General features: G+C 53.8%; 2 protein-coding genes across 3 annotated transcripts; one reads left to right on the top strand and one right to left on the bottom strand.

Annotated features, from left to right (window-relative positions):
- Positions 1-1,424: 1,424 nt before the first annotated feature.
- SLC34A1 (solute carrier family 34 member 1) lies at positions 1,425-21,968 on the bottom strand. Of its 2 annotated transcripts, XM_081501977.1 has the most exons (13): positions 20,438-21,961; positions 15,069-15,197; positions 14,770-14,919; positions 14,557-14,685; positions 14,343-14,486; positions 13,301-13,412; positions 12,984-13,179; positions 12,804-12,899; positions 6,996-7,065; positions 6,572-6,739; positions 5,235-5,351; positions 5,010-5,134; positions 1,425-4,353 (listed from the first exon to the last, which is right to left on the bottom strand). In XM_081501977.1, exons 1-13 carry the CDS (start codon positions 20,514-20,516, stop codon positions 3,850-3,852), a joined length of 2,019 nt encoding a protein of 672 aa, XP_081358103.1. In that variant the 5' UTR covers positions 20,517-21,961; the 3' UTR covers positions 1,425-3,849. The 2 variants fall into 2 exon arrangements, with proteins under 2 accessions (XP_081358103.1, XP_081358104.1); XM_081501978.1 differs by lacking the exons at positions 14,770-14,919; positions 15,069-15,197 and having other exon boundaries at positions 20,438-21,968.
- PFN3 (profilin 3) lies at positions 1,506-1,963 on the top strand. The gene has a single exon (XM_081502006.1). It carries the CDS (start codon positions 1,506-1,508, stop codon positions 1,917-1,919), a length of 414 nt encoding a protein of 137 aa, XP_081358132.1. The 3' UTR covers positions 1,920-1,963.
- Positions 21,969-22,586: the final 618 nt, after the last annotated feature.

Below are 22,586 nucleotides of genomic sequence, written 5' to 3'. Positions count from 1 at the left end.
TTCTCCAGGCAAGAATACTGGAGTGGGTTGCCATGCCCTCCTCCAGGAGATTTTCCCAACCCAGGGATCAAACCCAGGTCTCCCTCACTGCGGGCGGATTCTTTACCCAAAACATTATACCGGTACTCAACTTCTTCAGACCCAGTCAGAGAACAGAATCTATTGAGATCTGATGTAAGATTTAAATTCACGTCCAGATGATATTTACTAAGCCACACTGTGTACCAAACCAGTGTGAGGTGATTCCATGAATATGAAACTAATATTTTAAGTTTACAGAACAGGAGTTCTCAACCTCGACTGTACATCAAATCACCTTGGGGAGCTTTTTGAACCTATGCCCAACATCCACCTCAGGTCAACTAAATCAATATTTCTAGGGATGGGGGTGGGTGGCCGGATGTTTTTAAAACTCCCCAGGTGATTCTATCTGCAGTGGAGGTTGAGAACCATGGTTGCTGCTGCTAAGTCGCTTCAGTCGTGTCTGACTCCGTGCGACCCCATAGACGGCAGCCCACCAGGCTCCGCAGTCCCTGGGATTCTCCAGGCAAGAACACTGGAGTGGGTTGCCATTTCCTTCTCCAATGCATGAAAGTGAAAAGTAAAAGTGAAGCCGCTCAGTCGGGTCCGACTCTTCGCGACCCCATGGACTGCAGCCTACCAGGCTCCTCTGTCCATGGGATTTTCCAGGCAAGAGTACTGGAGTGAGTTGCCATTGCCTTCTCCTAGAGAACCATGGTTAGAGGTACTTAAATTAGGGACTTCCCTGGCAGTCCAGTGGTTGAGACTCCATGCTTCCAATACAGGGGGTGCAATCCCTGGCGGGGGAACTAAAATCCTACATGCTGCTACCAAAAGATTAAAAAAAAAAGTTCTCAACATTAAAACAGTGATGTGGGCTCTTAAGGCTACTGGCGTGGAAGCCCCTTACCCCTGCCCCAGGGCAGTGGATCTTGAAGTGTTGTTCCTGGACCATCAGCAGGGAACTTGTTAGACACGCATTTTCTCTGGCTACATCCCACAGTACAGGATGAGAGAAACTCTGAGTTGGGACCCAGCAATCTATTTAACAGCTTTCCAGGAGATTCTGATACTCCTCATGTCTAAGAACCACATTCTGAGGGTTGAATGGTTATCAGGCCTGAGTGGTCTGGCTGTCCAGACAGGGCACCTATCTCTTTGTTTTTAAACTCATGTATGCTGTGCTTGATGGACCATTTAAGCGCTTTGTTGTTGTTGTTGTTTGAGAGTTAGTTTGACTACTGTGTAATTCCCTCCTTCAGGCCAACTTTAAAACTTCATCAGGCAATAGGTACGAACGCGGCCCCACCCCCACCCTATTCTCCAGTGTAGGCAACCCCTACGTGATGTCACTGTTGCCTCAACGTCATAACCACGCCCCCTGAATACGTCATAGTGTCCTGGGCATTCTAGGCACGTGGCACAGTGTGGCGCAGCTGGACAACCCTGGAAAGTGCAAAGCGAGGGGCGCACTCTGAGCCGGAATGGGCGACTGGAAAGGTTACATCAGTGCAGTGCTTCGGGACCAGCGCATCGACGACGTGGCCATCGTGGGCCACTCGGACAATCGCTGCGTGTGGGCCTCGCGGCCTGGGGGCCTGCTGGCGGCCATCTCACCGCAGGAGGTGGGTGTGCTCACCGGGCCAGACCGGAGCACCTTCCTGCAGGCGGGGCTGTGCGTGGCGGGTCGCCGTTGCTGCGTCATCCGAGACCACCTGCTGGCCGAGGGCGATGGAGTGCTGGACGCGCGCACCAAGGGTCTGGACGGGCGCGCCATCTGCGTGGGCCACACGCCCCGGGCGCTCCTCGTGCTCATGGGCCGGCGGGGCGTGCACGGGGGCATTCTCAACAAGACGATGCACGAGCTGATCCGTGGGCTGCGCTCGCAGGGCACCTAACAGGACAGCCGGCCAATCCAGAATAAAGTCTGACCTGGATGGCATCACCGACTCGATGAACATGGGTTTGAGTGGACTCCGGGAGTTGGTGATGGACAGAGAGGCCTGGCGTGCTGCAATTCATGGGGTCGCAGAGAGTCGGACACGACTGAGCGACTGAACTGAACTGAACTGGGTGTGGCAGACTCACGCTCCAGTTGTGAGGGGGAGTGGGGGGAATTGCCGATGAGGAAGGTACTTTACTAGATCCTTGCTTGCAGAAGGGTGTCTGGTGAGGTTGGTATTGTGCGTCCAGTGGCTTCCCAGCCTCCATCTCAGGACCTCCCATGGGTGCCCTGCCTCTGGACTAACTCCCTAGGCCAGAGTCCAAGGGCTTTGGTGCCTCCCCAGGGTTCCCAGGGACACCCAAGTTGAGGAGGGGGTAGCCTCCTCAAACCCTCCAACTCAGACCTGAGTATCCTTTCCCACAAAACTTCCACAAGTCTGTGTGGGACAAACTCTAAAGGAAGTCCCCTCCCCACCCTCCCACACCACTCCCTAAGCTGGGGCCAGTGTACTTCTCACCTCCACCTAGCAAGAAGAAGCACTAGCAAGGGCTGTGGGTGGGTAACATGATGGGGTTGATAGCTTGGAGAAGAGCTCTGGGGCTTCCAGGCCCTTGCATCCCCCCACAACTCTTCAAAGGAGGTGGATGTGGGGGTGGGGAGGCAAGTGTTGTAGACCATCACAACTAGATGCGGGGCCCTACAGTCTTCCTGCCACTTTGGGGTCCAAAGGCCCAAGAGATGTCCCTGGACTAGAGTAGAGGGAGGAGCTTTGGCATTGCCACCCTTTGCCTCTCCTTCTGCAGACCTCTGCTTAGGGGGCCCTATGGGGGAGGAGGGATTGAAAAACTTGGGTAGGCTTAAATGAAGCCTGGTTTACTGCCCAAAGGCAGAATATAAAGGTGGGAGAGAAAGTGGCTGGTCTCTGCTCGCTGTGCACTGGAGCCCAGGGCATGGCTTCTCTTGCCCATCTCCACCCTCCCTCTCCTTCCTCCAGTAGCCCTGACAGGCCCCCACCTGTCACTTGGTTTCTGGAGAACTGATTTTATCCCAGAGTAGGGGAGGGAGACAGGTAGAGAGCTGAGGTCAGCCTGCTGGGGTTGGGGGATAGAGGTGCACAGAGCCCTCCTTCCACTTGCCTTAAGGTAGCCCTCAAGGGGGCTTCCAGGGAGTTTAAATTGTGGATTGGACTCATTAGGCAGGGTCAGGAGGATTGTTGGCGACAACTTGTTGCCTAGCTTTTCCAGGGCACAGCAGGCTCTCTTTGGGAGGGGAGACAGAACTGCTGAGCCCCAAACCATGCTCTGTTCCTCTCCTCCAGATGGAGAGCAAGCAGATTTCCAAGTGCACAATGAGAGTTTCATTTCTTTCTTTTCTTTTTAATCAGGCAGTGTTAGGAAGGGGCTTGTAGCGGAGATGCAGGAACCCTGGGTGAGGATGAGGAGAATGGTATCATGGAGGAAGGGAGGGGGTGAGAATTCAAGCAGTGACTCAGGCACCCTCATCTATACCCCAGCAAACAGCTGTGGGTCATGTACACGGACTCACCCTCACTCCCACCCGGCCCAGTCAGAGTTGTGTGTACACAGGGACACAAGTGCAGGCTTCCAAATACATATGCAAAGGACTCACAATCATACCCAGAGACCTAGCAGTCGGTATGCGGCCCCCAACCAGGTTCGTCAGTGTCTGTGTGCAGGCTGACACACAGGCTCACCCCAACCTGCCCACATGTGCACACACAATGACTCTCAGCTGCACAAGCCAAGACCTCCCAGGACCTGTACAAGTACCGGTGCATGCCCAGACGCACCCCTCTGCTGTTCCACCCTGGGCATCTCAGACACAGGCCCCTTCTGGCTCCAGGCAGCCGTCTGGGCTGGAGCCTAGAGACGGGTGGCGTTGTGGTGATGGGGCACGGCAAGGCGGGGGGAGGGTGTGGCGGGGGGCAGTTCCTCCAGGAAGACCCTGGCAGGCAGTGGGGGTGAGCGGGGCTCGGGCCTGGCACAGCACAGGGTGGCGCGGGTGATGAGGCGGTCCAGGGGCTTCAGGGAGTGCATCCATGGGGGCAGGAAGTCCCACGTCTGCAGCCACTTGGGCAGGCACCCGGGCCTGCGACTCTGCAGTGCACTGACAAGCACCACAAAGGCCAGCAGGGCCCCGAAGGGTGCGCCCACACCTACCATAGCCCGCCAGCCTGCCATGGAGAGCCCAAACACCATCGAGGGCAGCAGCAGGAAGCACAGGAGGAGGTAGAGGACGGCGAACCAGCGATACTTGGCCGTGCGTTTGCCCAACGCCTTGGCCATGCGGATAGGCAGGCGCGTGCAGGGCACGGGGTACCACAGCAGGATGCCAGAGATGTTGAAGAAGAAGTGGCAGAGGGCAATCTGCAGGGGAGAGGGCAGAGGGGCGGAGGCGGGCATGGGCCCTAGCTCCCGAGTCAGGATTAGATGACAGGGGACCACTGGCTCTGGGCAACAGGAAAGTCAGCACTCGGGGCTAGCATGCCCCCAGTGAAACCCTGGTACACTTCCGGACCAGTGAGTACATAACTGCTGCCCTAAACTCTGCACATTTCCCCCCACTAGCCCCTCTCTCAGGAGTTCCCCAGCAGATCCCATCCCGATCCAGGAGCTGAAAGATTCATACTGATTTCTGGTTCAGAAGCTCTGGCCCCCTGAGTGGGCAACATCCTGGCTTATCAGTTGATCCCCTAGATGGAGCCAGGCCCCCTATTAACAGCACCCCTTCCTTGGAGTGTGAATCCCACTGACTCTTGTTCATTGATTGGCATGTGTGTGCGCACACACGCTCAGTCGTGTCTGACTGTGTTCTTAGTAATGTCTCCTTTGTTAGACTCTAAGGCCTTGACGGTGGCACCAGGCATACTTTGCCCAGATGATTTCCATAGAGTCTGGCATAGCAGGTGCCCCCTGCCAGGCAGTCAAAAACTGTTTGGTACACACTGTCTACATTGGGTCAGGCTTCAGGTGCCAGTCTCAGCCCTGTCCTCCCTCTGGCAGGGCTCCTCTCCCAAGCTCACCTGGAAAGCACTGGACAGCTTCTCCCGGGGGCTGGCCAGGGCAGCCAGTATGGCCGTGGTGGTGGTACCAATGTTGGAGCCCAGTGTGAGCGGGTAGGCACGCTCAATGCTGATCACACCGAGGCCTGGGGGCAGAGGAGAGGACACCGGCTCCCCAGCTCCCTCCTTCAGCCCTTTCCCCGCTGGCCCCTCCCTACCCGACCCTGCCTCGGTGTGAGGACTCACCGATGAGAGGGGTGATGGCTGAGGTGAACACAGAACTGCTCTGGACGACAAAGGTCATGCTGGCCCCTACTACCATGGCAAAGTAGCCTGTGGCCCAGGTGAAGGGGGTGGGAAAGTCTGCGAGGAAGCCATCAGAGTAGGATCAGTGGGAGGGGATTGAGAGGGGGCGGGGATGTTTCTTGGGGAGGAGGTCTTTGATGCCAGCTTCCAAGTGGCACCTTGTCAGTCTCCTGCTCAACTGCAGCAGTTTCTCCTGGTCCTCCTTGATCTTGGATTAAAGACCCTTCTTAGCCTGCTTCCGTCATACTTTTGCTCCCTTGCTCCCTCTGCCTGGGCTAGCTTCCTCACTCCTAAATATTCATGCTCAGGACTCAGCGTGGGTATCGCTGCCGCTGCAGAGTCCTCCCTGACCCCAGCCCCCAGGCAGACTTTGCTTCTCCTCCCTCTGAACTCCCACGGATCCACAAATGCCCCTTATTCCAGCATTTGGCATACAGCCTCTGCCCATGCCAGGTGGGGTCTCCAAAGCTCAACATGAGGCTTAAATCAAAGTCAGATGGTGTCACTGCCCAAACTCCTAAGTGCCCCCATCACCCTGGATAAAGTCCTCTAAGTGCAGCCTGCAGGGCCCTGTTACCTCGCTGACCTCTCCCTGCCTCTGTTCACCTCACCCACCGAGCTCCCACCACAGGGCCGGCCACCTTTCTGTCCCACAAGCCTGCCCAGCCAAGTCCTGCCTCAGAGCCTTTGCATGTACTGTTCCCTCCACTCAAAAAGCTCTTTGGCCACATCTGACTGCTTCACATTTAGGTCCCTGCTCAAATGTCACCTCTGCACAGAAGCCACTGACTCCCTATCAAAAGCAACTTTTCCATACTCTATTTGCTGTTTTTGCTTTCTGTTTGGCAGTTACTGTTCTCTTTTATCTGAATTTATCCCCCCGGACCTTTTTTTTTTTTTTCTGTCTTCCCATGTTTGCTGTGAGCCGCCTGAGGGCAAGAGCTATCTCTGTGAGGCTCACCTCTGTATCCCTCACACCACTCTGTGCCTGGCACACAGAGGGGACTTAATGACTATTTGTTAGTTGAATCAAACAATGGCCTCTGAGAATCCCTTTGGAGCCACCTGCTAGAACGGAAGCAGCCACAGATCCCCAGCTTGTTGGCACCTCAGGGACCTCATATATCACCCAGTGCAACCTCTTCTTTGTTCACATGGGGAAACTGAGGCTGAAAGATGGTAGGGCTTTACCCAGATCACACAGTAAGGCAGTGGAAGGATTAATAAGATCCAGGAGGCCAGTCCTGGGGCCTGCCCACCCACTGCTCGGGGCTCACCAGTGTTGATAACCTTCTGAATGACCTTGGCCACCTGGCCTTTGAGCAGAGAGTTGAGCATCTTGACAAGGAGGATGAGACAGGTGCACAGGAGTGCCAGAGAGCCAGCCAGGAGGATGAGCCCCACAGCCAGGTCAGGCAGCCCCGTGTCCACAAAGATGTGGTTGCCTGTGGGGTGGGGAAGTGGTATCAAGCTGCTGCCCCCTCAGTCCGGCTCCCAGCCCCCAACCTTTGCCACCCGCTTGGACTCAGAGCCTCGTGTTCCTTCAGCCTCTGCGTGAGAGCCTGACCCCAGCCCAGGAGCTAGGCTGGCCAACAGCTGTCCTTCTGGGCTGGAAGCAGCAGTGGCCAGATGGAAGATGGCCCTGCCTCTGCCAGACTCTTCCCTGCTGGGCTGGACATCTCCCATACTGCGGGTACTCACATTTCTCCAGGGTGGCATTTCTGAGCATCCGGCTGGTGTTGGCCTCTGCCCTGGCCATAGGAGTGGGAACCTAGATTAGGAGGAGAGGTCAGTTCAGTTCAGTTGCTCAGTCGTGCCTGACTCTTTGCGACCCCATGGACTGCAGCACGCCAGGCTTCCCTGTTCATCACCGACTCCCAGAGCTTGCTCAAACTCATGTCCATCGAGTTAGTGATGCCATCCAATCATCTCATTCTCTGTCATTCCCTTCTCCTCCTGCCTTCAATCTTTCCCAGCATCAGAGTCTTTTCTAATGAATCAGTTCTTCAAATCAGGTGGCCAAAGTATTGGATCTTCAGCTTCAGCTTCAGTCCTTCCAGTGAATATTCAGGACTGATTTCCTTTAGGATTGACTAGCTTGATCTCCTTGCAGTCCAAGGGACTCTTAAAAGTCTTCTCCAACACCTCAGTTCTATAGCATTAATTCTTTGGCACTCAGTTTTCTTTATTGCCCAATTTTCACATCCATACATGACTACTGGAGAAACCATAACTTTGACTAGATGGACCTTTGTCGGCAAACTAATGTCTCTGCTTTTTAATATGCTGTCTAGGTTGGTCATAGCTTTTCTTCCAAGGAGCAAGCGTCTTAATTTCATGGCTGAGAGTGACATAACAAATTTAGGAACATGCATTCTGAGACTGGGGCTACAATGGGGGTTAGGGAGAGATGGGGGATGGAGAGGATACAGGTGGTCCTTGTGAATACATGCCCCTGGATGCTTTGCTTGCCCTCTGTTTCCTCTAGTGATGAAATGGGAGTGAAAACATCTGCCACAGGAGAATCTGGCTGAAGTTGTCCCTCAGAATACTCCATCGACTCACTGATCTGGCTCTCACTGGGGCCTACAGGGGCCTCCTGATCAGATGGTGTCTTGTCCAGGTTTCTCCCACCTCTCCTTGGCCCTGGATGCTGCTGACCATGGCCCACTTCTGAAAACTCTCCCTTTCCCATCTTTTATTATCAATTCCTGCCTCAGTGCCCCCCTCTTCCCTGGTACCCTTGCCCCATCCTCTCCCCTCAGGCATCTAGGCCAAGTTCTGGAGTTTTCCTCAATTCCTTGTTCAGAGAGGATGGAGCAGAGGGCCCAGGCCCCATATTTCTTCCCTCCCCTCCCTAACCGTCAGTGAAAAGGAGAGGGTTCCTGGGGAGGTCTCTTAACTCAGAGGGCCCAGGGCCAGGCAGGTAGCCTAGATGAGGGGCTCAGGCTGTGTGTGGAGGTGTTGGGAAGCATGTTGGGCCTAAAGGGGCAGCAGCTGCTGAGCTCCAGGCCACTGTCACCGTCCAGAGATGCAGCCCAGCTCAGCCAAAGGCCCTGCTTCTACAAGAAAAATCACAACTCTGAACATTTAGATAAAATCTCCCAATCTGTAAATGTTGGCAACCACTTCAAGATGTACTTTATAATTCTGTGAAGGCCAGTCTGGCCTGGGGACCACTCATTTGTAGCCTTCTTGAGTTAGGAATTTTTTTTTCCTGGCATAGCTTGTAGGATCTTAGTTCCCTGACCAGGGACCAAACCCAGGCCCTCGGCAGTGAAAGTGTAGAGTCCTAACCTCTGGACTACCAGGGAATTCCCTAAGGAGTTCTTTTTAAAAAATGCAACCTAAGGCTCCTTACCCTTCCCCCAGGGTCCTGTCAGTGAAAGGAGAAAGTGGGCCAGGCTTGGCTGCAGAAAAGCCATATCACGAAGAACAACTTGGGTCCTGGAAAGCGGTAGTGACTCCTTGGGCCCCCAGCAAAATGCAAGAACCACAGTGTCTGTCACCACATTCTGCCACCTGTGGGAGCTGATATAGACCCTGGTCCCATTCTCCCTAGGGGGTCAGCAGTCACACCCCTCTGACCTCCATGGGTGCTGGGGGGAGGGGCTCAAGTGGGGTATGCCACTTTGATTTACAGCTCCTTTATGTTTTATTCTAAATTGTGTTATTTAAAAAAATGTATGTTACAGATGGGCTTCCCTGGTGGCTCATATGATAAAGAATCTGCCTGCAACGTGGGAGACCAGGGTTCGATCCCTGGGTTGGAAAGATTGCCTAGTGAAGGAATTGACAACCCACTCTAGTATTCTTGTCTGGAGAATTCCATGAACAGAAGAGCCTGGTGGGCTTCAGTCCATACAGTTTGCAAAGAGTCAGACAAGACTGAGTGACTAACACACATTTGTTAGAGATAAGAACTATTTATGGCGCATGACTTTAAATTGGGGCTTATTTTAGTGGCATGTACTCCCTTGAGTGGGCCAGCACACTCATCTGTGCACCCATACCACAGCCCTGGAGCACCTTCAAGCCTCGGCCATAATCCCAGGCTGAGAAATCAGAGAAAATGGTCTCTGACGGGCTTGTTTGCAAAAGCCGGCTGGGAAAGCGATGGTAACTGGGAGGGAGCCAGGTGTTTGCTATCAGGCAGATCTGAGTTCAGTCCTGCTTTTTATCCTGACCATCTTGCGCAGGTCATTCCACCTCGCTGAGCCTGTTTTCTCTGAAGCGGGATAAGAAAAGAGTTGTGCTCAAACCCTAGCTGAGCACTCCCTGCTGTGTGACACTGGACCAAACATGAAACCTCTCTGAGCCTCCGTTTCCTTGTCTGCAGCGTGCGGTCCATAACGCAGTCCACTGCTCCCCAGGGGCTAGTTGTGAGAAATCTGGAAAAAGAAAGTCCTGGAATTTATGTGCCTGAAGAGACAACCCAAACTAAGGAGACCTCTAGCAACTGAAAATGTGAAAGTGTTAGCTGCTCAGTCATGTCTGACTGATCTCATGGACTGTAGCCCGCCAGGCTCCTCTGTCCATGGGATTCTCCAGGCAAGAATACTGGAGTGGGTTGCCATTTCCTTCTCCAGAGGATCTTCCCAACCTAGGGATTGAACCCAGGTCTCCTGCATTGCAGGCAGACTCTTCACCATCTGAGCCACCAGATTAAGCTCGCAGAGGAATGTGAGCTCCAAGAATTCTCCCCCACCACCCCGGCGGGAGGTGGGACAGGGAAATTGCGCAGTGTTTGGGCCTGTACTGTAGCCTCTCCTCCAGGAGAAGGGGTGTTCTAGGGTCTTTGTTTTTCTGGAAGCAGAGCGTGAGTGCTGTGCTAGTGGCACCATCTGGTGGCGAAGAGGAAAATTCATTTTTACAGCCCTACCTATCACCCCTGGAGGGTCTCCAAGTGGCTGTGGTCACCTAGTGGCATCCATGCCCGATAGGCAGAGTGGGCAATGGACACATATGGTGGGATATACATCTGGAAGAGAAGTCGAAATGGAGACTCAGGAGTGTGGGGTGTAGTTTCCGCCAGGACTTTGGTCCCCCCTCAGTTGCATGACTTGGACAAACCTGAGCCTATTTAAAATGGGGTTGTGAGGGACTTCCCTGTTGGTCCAGTGGTTAAGAATCTGCCTGCTAAGGCAGGGGACACAGGTTGGGTCCCTGGTCCTGGAACTAAGATCCCACGTGCTGCAGAGCAACTAAGCTTCTGCATCACAACTACTGAGCCCTCGAGCTACAACTACTGAAGCCTGGCGCACCTACAGCCTGTGCCCTGCAACAAGAGAAACCACCACAGTGAGAAGCCCACACCACAATTAGAGAGTAGCCCCCACTCACCGCAACTAGAGAGAGCCCACGTGCAGCAATGAAGACCCACCGCAGCCAAAAAATAAATAAATTTTTAAAAATGGGGTTGTGATAATCCCTGCCTCCCAGGTGGCAAGTCTTTGCAAGAAGCTTCTTTCATCCATGCATGTAGGGTTGACAATCCACAGGGTGACCACACAGGAAGGTAACTCCCAGGACAGTGTCAGGACCCCCTGAGCATCAGGAGTTGTTGGAATACTAATATCACCTCTGGCTTTTTCTTTCACCATCTGGAAAATCTCAGACTGCCAATCAGATAGGTGCCCCAGAGGCTGGCTCAGGTGAGGTTGGGCCTGGCTTGGTGAAAGCTGGAGGCAGTGAGAACAGGTCAGAAGGGGCCACAGGGAGACTCAGTGGCCAAAGGAAAAATGTGCAGGAGGAGCTGCCAGGGCACATGATTGTGAGCCACTTTCCTGAGGGGACTGTCCCAGAGATAGGGCCAGAACCGGGAGCTTATCTCCCACCCCCTGCTACTCGCCAGGCCAAGGAAATTCTATCTGGACCCTGTTGTCAAGGAAAGGTTTCCCCAGGAGGCTGGGATGAGAAACCAGTGAGCGGACGAGTGGTAGCAGGAGCCATAGAGGAATGTGTGAAGACAGGGAACTGGGCAGCTTGCTTCTGGTCAGTGGACCTCAGGTTCTAGGTGGATCATGTCTGCCTCACCAGCATCACTGAGGGTTCCATCAGGTAAGTCCCCATTTGCATCCTGCAAAGGGAGACCGGGTGAATGCAGCTGAAGGCAGGTGGCAGGGATTTCAGTAAGCGAGGATCACCACAGCTGAGGAACTCCTTTCCACAGCTTGCTTTTTGATCAAAGTGTGTGACTCTGGTCTTTCAGGGTTTGCAGTGAAGCAGAGGGGATTTTAGTGATTCAGAGAGCTTGGAGAGTGCCCAGAGTGCTTGTGAGAAGGAGAGATGTGTTAGTGGGGTCATAAAGCCACTGCAAAAGCTGTCCCCATGGGCTTTTTGATGTCGAACTGCCTTGAACACTTAGCACTGAGCTGGAGCTGTGTGCCACTCAGATGCAAAGGAAGCTTGCAGGGCCAGTTGAAAGAATGTTCTCTGTTCATGCTGGGATAAAGTGCGGGAACATCAAGTAGGGAGTGAAGAAGCTGTGCTGTTTCCTCATCTTTCATTCTCAATGGTGTTACTTCTTATATGTCATAAGCAAGGGGAAGTAGATACTGTGCATTTTGGTTTAGATGAAGCATTTTCCTTTTTTGATGGCTGATTGAGAAAGTGCGGTAATTGCCTGCTTCCTTGTTAGCCTGGTGTGATGGCTGGTCAACGAGTGTCCAACTGATCCAAACGGAGCCTCATCCCAGGAGTGAGAAGCCAGGAAACAGCAAGAAGGATGCACAGGACAAAAGGACATAGGCCTGCAGCAGTCTCCAGCAGAAGGAACCCAGTATCAGTACGAGTGGCTGTTGTGTCTCCAGTGAGGTCTCCATGGCCTGCTTGTCCTGCTTCTGGGCTGGTTACCTATTGGTCCTGGTTTTCCCAGGCATCCTGGTAGCACTCTCTCCCTGCCCTCCTCTGCACATTACCTGGGCTCCCAAACACGGCAGAGCTGTTACTAAGCAACTCCCTGGATCCTGATGGGGAGAGATAGCCCTAGACTGCAAGACCCACGCTCGGGGACCTAAAGCAGTAGAACAAGCTCTAAAGGGTTTCTTAGCCTCTTGGAGACTATTTCCTTACCTGTGAAACCACAGGGTTGAGCCAGATCAGTGGTTCTTCAACTAGTGGGCTTGTTGAAATGTAGGCTGCTGGGCTCCACCAGATTTTTTTTTTCTAATTTAGTGGGGCTAGGAAAGGGCCAGATACTTTGCGTCTCTAGCGGGTTCCCAGGCGGCAGGTGTGCCATTGGCCCACACTTTGAGAACTGATCTCTGGGCTAATTCAATGACATGCTAACTCTAGTTGATTAGCAATGGCTGCCTGAAGCTGATGTGAGGCTGGGAGGGTGTAGCAATATCCGCCACAGGTGCAGTATCACAGCAAAATTGCCCCCTACCTGTCCTCCCAAGCTAAAGGATTGCCAAAGTCTCTACGGAGCTTTTAAACAGACCATGACGCTAGCAGTCAGCTGTCTGAAGAGGGAGTCTTCTCACCGAGGCTGGACCCGGGACTCACCTCTGTGGGGTCTGGGTAACACCAGACCCGGATGAGGCTGTGATTTCTCAGGGACTCGTCCCCTGAGGCAAGGCTGGTAATCACAGACTTGTCCAGCTGTGGGCAAAGTGTGGGCGGTGGGTGTGAGGGTGAGGTCCTACAGTCCCCCGGGCCCCCACCCCATGCCCGCCCTGCCTCTACCTGGATGATGAGCTTAGTGAAGGGCTCCGTGATGATCTTGAGCAGGTCAGGGGCATCGCGGCCGCCGCGGATGTTGAAGGAGGCCACCACAAGTCGAGTGATGTGGTGCAGATACCCCGTGGCAGCCTCCAGGGGCAGCAGCACCAGAACTGACAGCCAGTTAAAGCAGTCGTGTATGGTGGCCCCCGCGAAGGCCCTGGGCAGGGAGGCCATGTTGCAGGGCAGGCTGGAGCCAGGAGATGCTCAGACGAGGGGCTCCTGGCATGGGGGACCACCATCCCCCAACAAGGACAGGCCCCTCACCGCTCCCCCCTCACCGCCGGAAGTCAGTCCTGTCCCCCGCCTGCATGAGGGCAACGATGGTGTTGGTGACGGAGGTGCCGATGTTGGAGCCCATGATGATGGGGATTGCAGAGCTCACCTCCAGCACTGGTAGAAGGAGGCAGAAACTGGGAGGGGTGGCCACCCAACTCCTGCCCCCACAGTTTCTCCTGTCAGACCCGTTCCCCACATCCCCACCCCAGCAGGCATTCCTGCCACGCTGCTGACTCTGCTCAGCCTTGGCATCACAGGTACGAGGGGGATGTGCTGTGTGCATGCGTGTAACCTGACGTTCACATATGCGTACTGCCCCTGCGAATGTGTGAATGTGTGTGTGGGTGCATGTCCATTAAGACACGGGTCCTATATGCAATTGTGCCTCTGTGCTTGTGTGTGCACATATGCACACGAGTGTGATGTCCGTTTCAGGTGTCAGCTTGTCTAGTACCCAGTTACTCAATGCAACTCTGATCTAGATGTTGCTGTGATTTTCCCTCAACAATCGGTTGACCTTAAGGAAACGAGATTAACCTCAATAATCTAGGTGGGCTTCGTCCAGTGAGATGAAAGACCCCAAGAGCAAAACTGAGGCTTCCCCGGGGAAGAAATTCCACCTGTGCCCTGTGGTATCGAGTTCTGCCTATGAGCTCTGGCCTGCCCTTCCCCATGGCCTGCCCGGCCTGCCTCGTAATCACGACAGTCAGTTCCTTGCGATAAATCGTAGATGGCTCTATACCTCCTGCAGGTTCTGTTTCTCTGATACCTCTGGTTCTGTTCCCCTGACTGATGGAATGAGTGACTGTGTGGCGACATGGAGGTGAGCCTTCCTGGGCCTGGACTCCCCACTTGCCACCCTTCCTGGCTCGTGGGCACCCCTCCTGGCTGAGACTCGAGGTGACGCTTTGGAGAATAGAGTGGGAGATGCCAGAGCTACACATTGTCCTCTGCCCCTGTCTCCTGCTCTTCCCACCCAGAGCCCCAGGTCCAGCATCAAACACCCCACCCCCTACTCTCCCTGACCCTAGTGGGCCAACTCACAGCCAGAGGAGACCATGCTGACCACAATGGACGTGGAGGTGCTTGAGCTCTGTACCAGCACAGTCACCAGGATCCCCACCACCAGGCCCGCCACCGGGTTGGACAGGATGGCGTTGTCCTTGAAGATGTCGCCAGCCACCTTCCCTGGGGAACATAAGCCAACATTGTCCGAGACCCTTCGGGCCCCTTTCCTGGCCCTCTCCCCTCCGCCTACCTCCAGCCAGCTGGAAGGCCGAGCTGAGCACGTCCAGGGAGCAGATGAAGAGGTAGAGGAAGGAAAGCATCAGTGGCACCTTGAGGAGTGTCACGCCAGCCCGGCGCAGCTTCTGGACCAATCCGGGTTCTAGAGATGGGTGGTCGTGAGCACAGGGGCTAGAGGGTTCTGCCAATGACTGCCAACACCCCCGCCACCCCAACACTGGCCCACCTGGCTTCCACTCATCCTCCAGGGCCAGCTTGGCAGGCAGTGGGTCATGGCACTCCACAACCTCCCCGTAGGGGCAGCCATGCTCTGGGAGGGCCACGGGGCCCACGCTGGGGAAGCCATAGGCCGAGGTCCCTGGAATCCTATGCAAGACTGGAGAACGAGGCTAGTCAGGATTTCCCTGAGGCCCCATGTCCCAGAGAGGGTTGGAGGGGTTGGGCGGAGGGCTAGAGGCCTCCCTCCAGGGTGGGGACATATGCAACAGAGGGCAAACAGGGTCCAGGGGTGGGAGAAGCTCTCACCCTGTGGGCTGGGCACATAGGCAAAGGCCGCTCCATGCATCATGTGTCCCCCATGGACTGGGAGTGGGGAGACAGCCCGGCCCTCCAGCTTCTCTCCGTAAGACATCATCTCAGGTGCCCGCTGTGGGCCTGCACGTCAGAGGCATAGCAACACTGAGTGACAACTACTATGTCCCAGAAACTGACACACACTCACACACTCACCCCCCTACATCCACACCCATACACTCACTTGCACAAACGCCCACGGTGTGTGATCCCGAACACACCCACACCGAAGCACACCCTCTACTACCACACACAGCCAAAAGGCACACAGGTGCTTAGCACAGATTTGAGGATTCATTCATTCATTCATCAAGTATTTATTGAGCATCTACTCTGTCTAAGGCACTGAGCTTGATGCTGGAGTACAGCTGGCTAAATACAGATACAGCGTCTGCCCCCAGGAAGCTCAAAGTCTAGCAGAGAAACAGATGTCAATGAAATAATCCCTCAGGTCGATGGAACGTGGCAATAGGAACAAGCATCCTAATGACAGAGGAAGGTACCACCAGAGCTGTCCCAAAGGTACAGGGGTTCACCCTCACAAGTGAACTTCTTTTCCTATCCATCCCTACTCTCCCCCGCCCTGCCCCAGCAATAAACAAACACTGATGGGACTTTCTGCCATGAGGCTCAAACCAGGACTGGTTCAGCACCCCCGCCCTCCACCCCCAACCTTATTCCAAGGGCCCTGACTGTTGGGGTTGGGGACCATGCAGAGCTGAATTCCAAGCCCTGGAAGAGCATGAGTCCATTCTACAGACTCTGAGGCAGTGGGCCAGGCTGGGCTGGGACTGAGATGTTACAGGGGACAGGAAATGGGAGCACAGTAAGGACAGAGGCGAGGGGCCCATTTTCTGCTAAGATGGGGATGGGATTGAGATGTGGGGACTCTGGACTCACCTTGGTGTTCTGTGTTTCAGCTTCTGCCCTGCAGCTCAGGGAAGCCCTAGGAGCCTGAGGAGAACCTGGGACCTTCTCTTTATACCTTTGGGTCAAGGGCAAAGTCCCTAGAATCCTAGCTTCCCTCCCTCTGTTCCCCAATTAACTTCATCTCGGAGATTCTTCCTGGTTAATTGCTAATCGTCAGCTCTGCAGGGGGACTCTGTGGATAGGCTCTTTCCTCTCCCACACAGATACCCAGCCTAAACTGTGACTCAGTATCAGCAAGGAAGGCACAGATGATCCCGTGTCCCTAGGCAGAAACCCTGATGCCACTTAGGCACCTCATTCCCAGAGTCCCCAGAGATGCCATGGCTCTGGCCTCTTTCCCTCATTCTTGGCCTGACAGTACTCCCCAGGAGGTAACCCAAACACACTTTATACTTGCTTTGCCTCTGGGTGTCCTTAGGGACATTTGAAGGAGAGAGAGTGTGTGATGGAGGAAACAACAGAAGACAAACTCAAAGGGGCTGTGTAGTGCTCAACTGCGGAAGGTCCACAACCCCAGATCTAAGATATGACCCGAGAGAATGTGAAGCCCATACCTGGAAGGGGCAGGGCCTGGTCTGCATTTTAGAATGGCTCTGGGTGTGGGAGGGTTGGCATGAGTTAAGGGGAGTGAGTCTGGAAGCAGAGGGACCGGGTAAGAGGGTGATGAGATGGTCCAGGTGAGATAAGATGAGGTCTGAATCTAAGTGGGAAGAAAAGGAACAGGGAGGAGAATGTGCACTCCTGGGATGCTTTTTATTGAAATTTGAAATTGTTAGGCTCTAGTTGTGTTCTTTGCGACCCCATGGAATGTACAGTCCATGGAATTCTCCAGGAAAGAATACTGAAGTGGGTAGCCATTCCATTCTCCAGGGGATCTTCCCGACCCAGGGATTGAACTCAGGTCTCCTGCATTGCAGGCAGATTCTTTATTGTCTGCCCAAGCAGTTATTATGCTTGGGCAGAACAAATGGTGTTGTGGGGGTGGGAGGGAGAGGAGGTGTATCACAGCTGGGTTTCTGGATCAAGAAGCTGATGATGACCTGAGGTCTGTTGAGGAGTCCCTGAAATGCAGGTAGTCTTTGAAAGTTTCTTTCCCTTTTATAGGACCTTGAAGCCTAAATTGGGGGCCCGTAATCACATAGAGACATGTGATCCTCTTCTAAGGGGTTTAGATTTTATCAGATCCAGGACTGGTGAATTCCATTCAAGATCTAGCTTGGGCAAATGTCAGAGCAACCTAACATCCACCCAGTCAGCCACGTGTCTATCCATTCATTTCTAAGAACAATAGTTGAGTTCCTATTCCATGCTGAGCCAAGATTGGCAAGGCTAGCTTCTCTCTTCATCAAAGAAACAGTCTAGTCCCTGAGTGGGCCTGGGATCCTAAGTCTTCACCTCTCTGACCCCTAGTCCCTTCACTTATAAAATGGCAATGAGTATGGATTTGTCTGGGAGCTGTAGGACTCAATGAGATAAATGACCCATCTCAGTGCCTAGAACAAAGGACCTCAGCATGTTTGTTCTTTTCATGCTCTCATGCCCTTTTCACTGTTTCTAGGATGGTCGAAGTGTCCCTGCCAAAGAAATGGCCCCAACTTCTCTAGATTCTCAGCCCTGTTTCAGGTCAACAGCTCTTGGCTCAACAGCCCTCTGATTGCTCAACATCTTACACATCTTAGGGTGACACAGACCCAGCATTTTCCTTCAAGGAGGATGGACATTTCTGTCCACTTCCCTCTTTAATGTTAGTGCTTAATTCGCAGAGAGCTGTGGAATTATCCACTGCATAGAGTTCACAATAGACTATTGAAGTGCCCAAGAGCAAGGAGACAGGTCGACCTGCGTTTGGCTCCTAGTAGTGGCCATGGTAGTTCAGGCCACAAAACCCACGAGGGTGAGGGGGATGGAGGCGTGGCTGGGATTGGTTTTTGAGTAGAATGATCATGAGTCCCGGTTTGCCCGGCCACATCTGGGTTATGACTGTTGGCCCAGAGTCCCCTTTCATTTTGCAAAGTGCCCTGGTTTGGAGGATAAGCCATATGGCTCTTTCTGGAAGATTCTCAGGAACTAAGGCAGGGTAATCAGCCACCGGGTGCTTACTAGAAGAGTCTCCATTCAGAGCAAAAGGAAAATAAAAGCAATCCTGCTTCCCAGAAACATCACTGTGGTGTCTAAGACACTGTTTTTCATCTTTTCCCCTGTGCCTATTTTGGATTGATTGTCTCTAGAAGACTGCATCTTGCTTTCTTTCATCTAACATTCTAACATGAGCCTTTTCCTCTCTCTTTACACTCAGCACACATATTGTTTTTAGTGATTGCATCACATTCATGATCCCTAATTTACACGTTGAACCTATGGGTGTTCTAGAACCTCTCTTACTTGGAGGAAGTGATTTGGGTTAAGATTGGGGTTCATGCACAGGTGGAAGGGGTGTTGCTTATCCAGGGAAAAGCAGTTATTACTGAATTCTTCTGTTGGATTCATCCTTAAGCTCAGAGGCCCTGATGGGTTTGGAGGTTGTCTGGGTACAAACATCCCCAGCCACAGTGGTTCCAGGGACCCCCACCCACAGGCGTGGTCCTCTCTCCTGCCTGCTCCAGTCAGGCTCCAGGCAGGAGCAGTGGTATTCAAGGTGCTCCTTATGAACTGGAGGCATGTCTCCTTTTTAAGAAGGTTTGGGTCTTTGACAGTTTTGAAGCCTACCTCCCCTGCCCTCAGGGAGCTCAGGGTTTAGCAGGGGGAGGCAGTTATTAATGAAATGCCTCACAGGAGATACAATTACAAAATGCTGTGGACATCCACCAATTCCAAAAATATTTTAGAGGGAGTGGGGCTTCTTGGGTCTTCCCTGGTGGCTCAGCGCTAAAGAATCCGCCTGCCAGTGCAGGAGATGCAGGAAACGCGGGTTTGATCCCTGGGTTGGGAAGATCTTCTGGAGGATGGCATGGCAACCTACTGCAGTATTTTTGCCTGGAAAATCCCATAGACAAAGGAGCCTGGCAGGCTACAGTCCATGGGCTCACAAAAAGTCAGACACAACTGAAGTGACTGAGTATGCATGCATGGGGCTGCCACAGCCCTAGCAAAAGCATAGAGGTGATCAGAACTGCCTTTGGGACCCTTGAGAGCAGTGGAGAAGGTGGCCACACCACAGCCCCCAAGCATCTCAGCCCCTCTGCTCATCTCAGCTTCTGCTCAGAGCCTGCCTCCTCCCTGTCTGTGACAGACTCTGTGCGTCCCCTGAATGGTGAGTCCCACCCTGTCTGCGCACCTCTACTTCAGCCACGGCCTCCCCCAGACCTCTGGACCTGGAGCCTGATTGGTTGGCAGTGTCTCACACTGAGAAAAGGCACCCAGGAGGAGCAGTTTTGGAGGGAAGATGCCAAGATCTGTCTGTTCTGAACTGTACTGCTGTGTCTAAGATGTCTCTGGTGCAAGCGGTTGGAGCTGCGGGTCTGAAGCACACGGCGTGCTCCTTACCCCCACATGGGGCCTCCTGCATGTTCTGACCTCAGTGAGCAGCGTGTGGGCGACACAGACCCAGACCTGGAGCAAGCATCTTTGACACGTGTTCTCCTCCTCCACCTCCTGGTCTCAGATCCATCCCCCTATTTTCCCAATTTTCCTTTTCCGGGAGCTCCCTAATTGTTCTGCCACCTCCTTGTCCTGGCCACCATTTCTCAGCTGGCTTAGTGCAATAGCCTTTCTGTCTGATGGCTCCCCTCAATCCAATCTCCAGAAAAACTGCCAGCCACCTTTCAAAAGGCAGATCTCACCATGTCACCCCTGTTGTTTTTAAATCCTGTCCCTGCTAGCCTTTAGACCAGCATCCGGTCACAGCTCTGGGCCCGGTGTGACTTGACTTACTTCCTGCATGGCCTCAGGTGAAGGTACCCACAGGAAGAGTGGGCACAGGGAAGAGAGACCCAGCCGAGCACCCACATTTGAGAGAGGACACAGGAAGAGGTTCAGTGGGGACCGGGAGGAAGAGAGGAAAAGCAGGTGCCCCAGAAGCCAGGATCGTCCACGTTTTGAAAGAGACACCCTGGTCAGCATGATCAAATACTGCTGAGATGTCAGGGAATGTGAGAACAGAGAAGGCTGAGTGACCTGGGAGAGCTGAACCAGGGCAGTGCTGGGCAGGGGAAGGAGCAGGAGGCAGGAGCAGAGACAGTGTAGCTAATGTGAATGGGACAGGTGAGAGACTTTGAATTTCATCACATGGATGACAAGGGTCTCTCTAGGAGTCGCATAATTGCTGAACAGAGTGCAGGATGGTACCAAGAGTCAGGGTGTGGATCAGAAAGAGTGTGAGCCTTGGAATCTGGCACAACCAGCTCTGTTTCTGCAGTTCTCTGTTGAGATTCATTTTCTCCTTAAATACACACCGTTTGCTTCACATGAGTTTTCTGTGGGAGCTGAAGGTTGACAACAATCAAAGGAGAAACAACTAACATTCCAGTCCATGGGGTTGCAAAGAGTCGGACGCGACTGACGGACTAAGCACCGCCCCACACGGGGTCTCCATTGCGGCTCAGGCTTTTCTCTAGGTGTGGCAAGCGGGGGTTACTTGCTCATCGCTGTGGACTGGCTTCTCATTGTGGTGGCTTCTCTTGTGGAGCTTGGGCTCTAGGGCACATGAACTTCAGAAGTTGCAGCTCCCAGGCTCAAGAGCACAGGCTCAGGAGTTGTGGCACACTGGCTTGGTTGCTCCACGGCATATGGGATCTTCCCAGATCAGGGATCGAACCGTGTCTCCTGCATTGGCAGGAGGATTCTTTACCACTGAGCCACCAGGGAAGCCCTGAACCGGACTTTTTGAGGGGATCTGGTTAATGACCACAACAGTGTTTCCCATCAGCACAGTCTGGGGAACTTGTGCCTCTTCTCGTCCACATTTACTCATTCAACCAACATATAAGCCCCACGGAGGCAGCACAGAGCTGTACACTGGGAATACGGGCGTCAACATTCCAACCCAGCATGTGGCCAGCCAGACTGCACACCGACCCAGTATGAGTGTGCATTGCACACGTGGATGCCTCATTTCTGTATCTGTGGTCAAGGCAGCCAGTCTTACCAGCAGGTTGAGTGACACAGTAGAGGTCACCTGTCACCTCCCTCTGAGAACAGAGTGGTCCTTCCCTCCGTGGCCCTCTTGACTGTCCTCTCATAGAGAGCTGGATTTTGATCTGAGCTGCCCGGCACAGAGCAGGCAGAGCCCTGAGATGTTGTTCCATCTGAGCCCCACTTTCTAGAGTGGGGCCAAGACTGTGTTAGATCCTCTGTGTCCAGGGCAGGGGTGGCTGGCCTGAGGATGTCGTGTCCTTGTTTGGGGGATTTGTGCCCGTATAATGATTAATCCTGGTGGCTCAGGCACCAGTCACTCATTGACTGATGAGGCCAAAGTCTGTGGCCAAAAGAGCTGAGGCCACTTTGGGCTTTTCTCAGAAATCACCTCTTCCCCTGCAGCTCTGTTCCTTATGTGTCCCCAGCCCAATGCCCTTCCTGCTGGCCTCAGGAATAGGCCTGAATGGGAGGCTGTGAACTCACAGCTGGTGGTCCCAGCCTCTGGCTTCTGGGTTGCAGACCTGAGGCTCGGAGGTTGGCTTCAGACTTTGGGTCCTGGCCTCCATGGTCTGGACGTGGAGTTTGTCTCCAGTTTCTGGGGCCCCCACTCTGGTTCTGGCCTCCAAGTGGGCTCTGGGATCTGAGTTCTGGTCTCAGGCTCCAGTTTTAGGCATCAGATGTCAAGCTCCGGGCTCTGGTTCTTGGCGCTGGACTCCAGGTGCTGAGTCCTCATCTCCAATTTCAGATCCAGATGCCAGGTTCAGCTTTCAGCTCTTGGCTCCCAGTTCTGGGTCGGAGCTTCAGGTCCCAGATCCAGGCTTTGCTCTCCAGATCCCAAGTTCTAGTTCCACCATCCAAGCTTGAGGTTTGTGGTCTAGGTTCTGTGTTCCTTTGGCGCCTCGGCAACAGGGCAGGAAGATGGTCCTCCTCAGCTGGTGGGGTTACCTCGACCCATCCACCTTGGTTGGCTGCTTCCTCCTGGCAGCTGGCACTTTGGGCCAGCCTGGAGGTCGGATGCTCAGTGGGGCTTCTCCTTGGCTTTCTGTCCCTCTCTACACACAAGCCAGTTCTCCGGAGACAGGAGCTGAGACGGTCACAGAGCACTCCTCACTCAGCCCCTGCAGGAGTCACTGGACACACACACATGTCCATGTCCCTTCTTCCTGGACCCTCAGGACCATGGTGGACATGAACGGCACCCCCTGCAGTTGTGCAGGGGTAGGGGCCTGTGCCCAGATCTGGCTGCGTTTGATTCAGTGTAACTAACCATGTGTGTTCTTCCCTATCTGGGCCTTCGTTTCCCTGTGGAAGCTGAATTCCAGCCTTTAATCCCCCAGAAGTCCAAGTCACCTGACCACCAGGCCAGGCCCCCTGCCGGTGTACCCTGCACTGCCCTTGGGGGTGGGGTGGCTATCCCCAGAGCACTAGACCGCGGCCACGTCAGCACTTTCAGCCCAGCTCCAGGTG

The sequence above is a fragment of the Giraffa tippelskirchi genome, chromosome 6 (assembly GCF_054371585.1).
Source record: "Giraffa tippelskirchi isolate mGirTip1 chromosome 6, T2T-mGirTip1v1.2.pri, whole genome shotgun sequence".
Classification (NCBI taxonomy): domain Eukaryota; kingdom Metazoa; phylum Chordata; class Mammalia; order Artiodactyla; family Giraffidae; genus Giraffa; species Giraffa tippelskirchi.
Note: the sequence above shows the minus strand (reverse complement) of the source record. Positions and strands in the feature narration are given on the sequence as shown.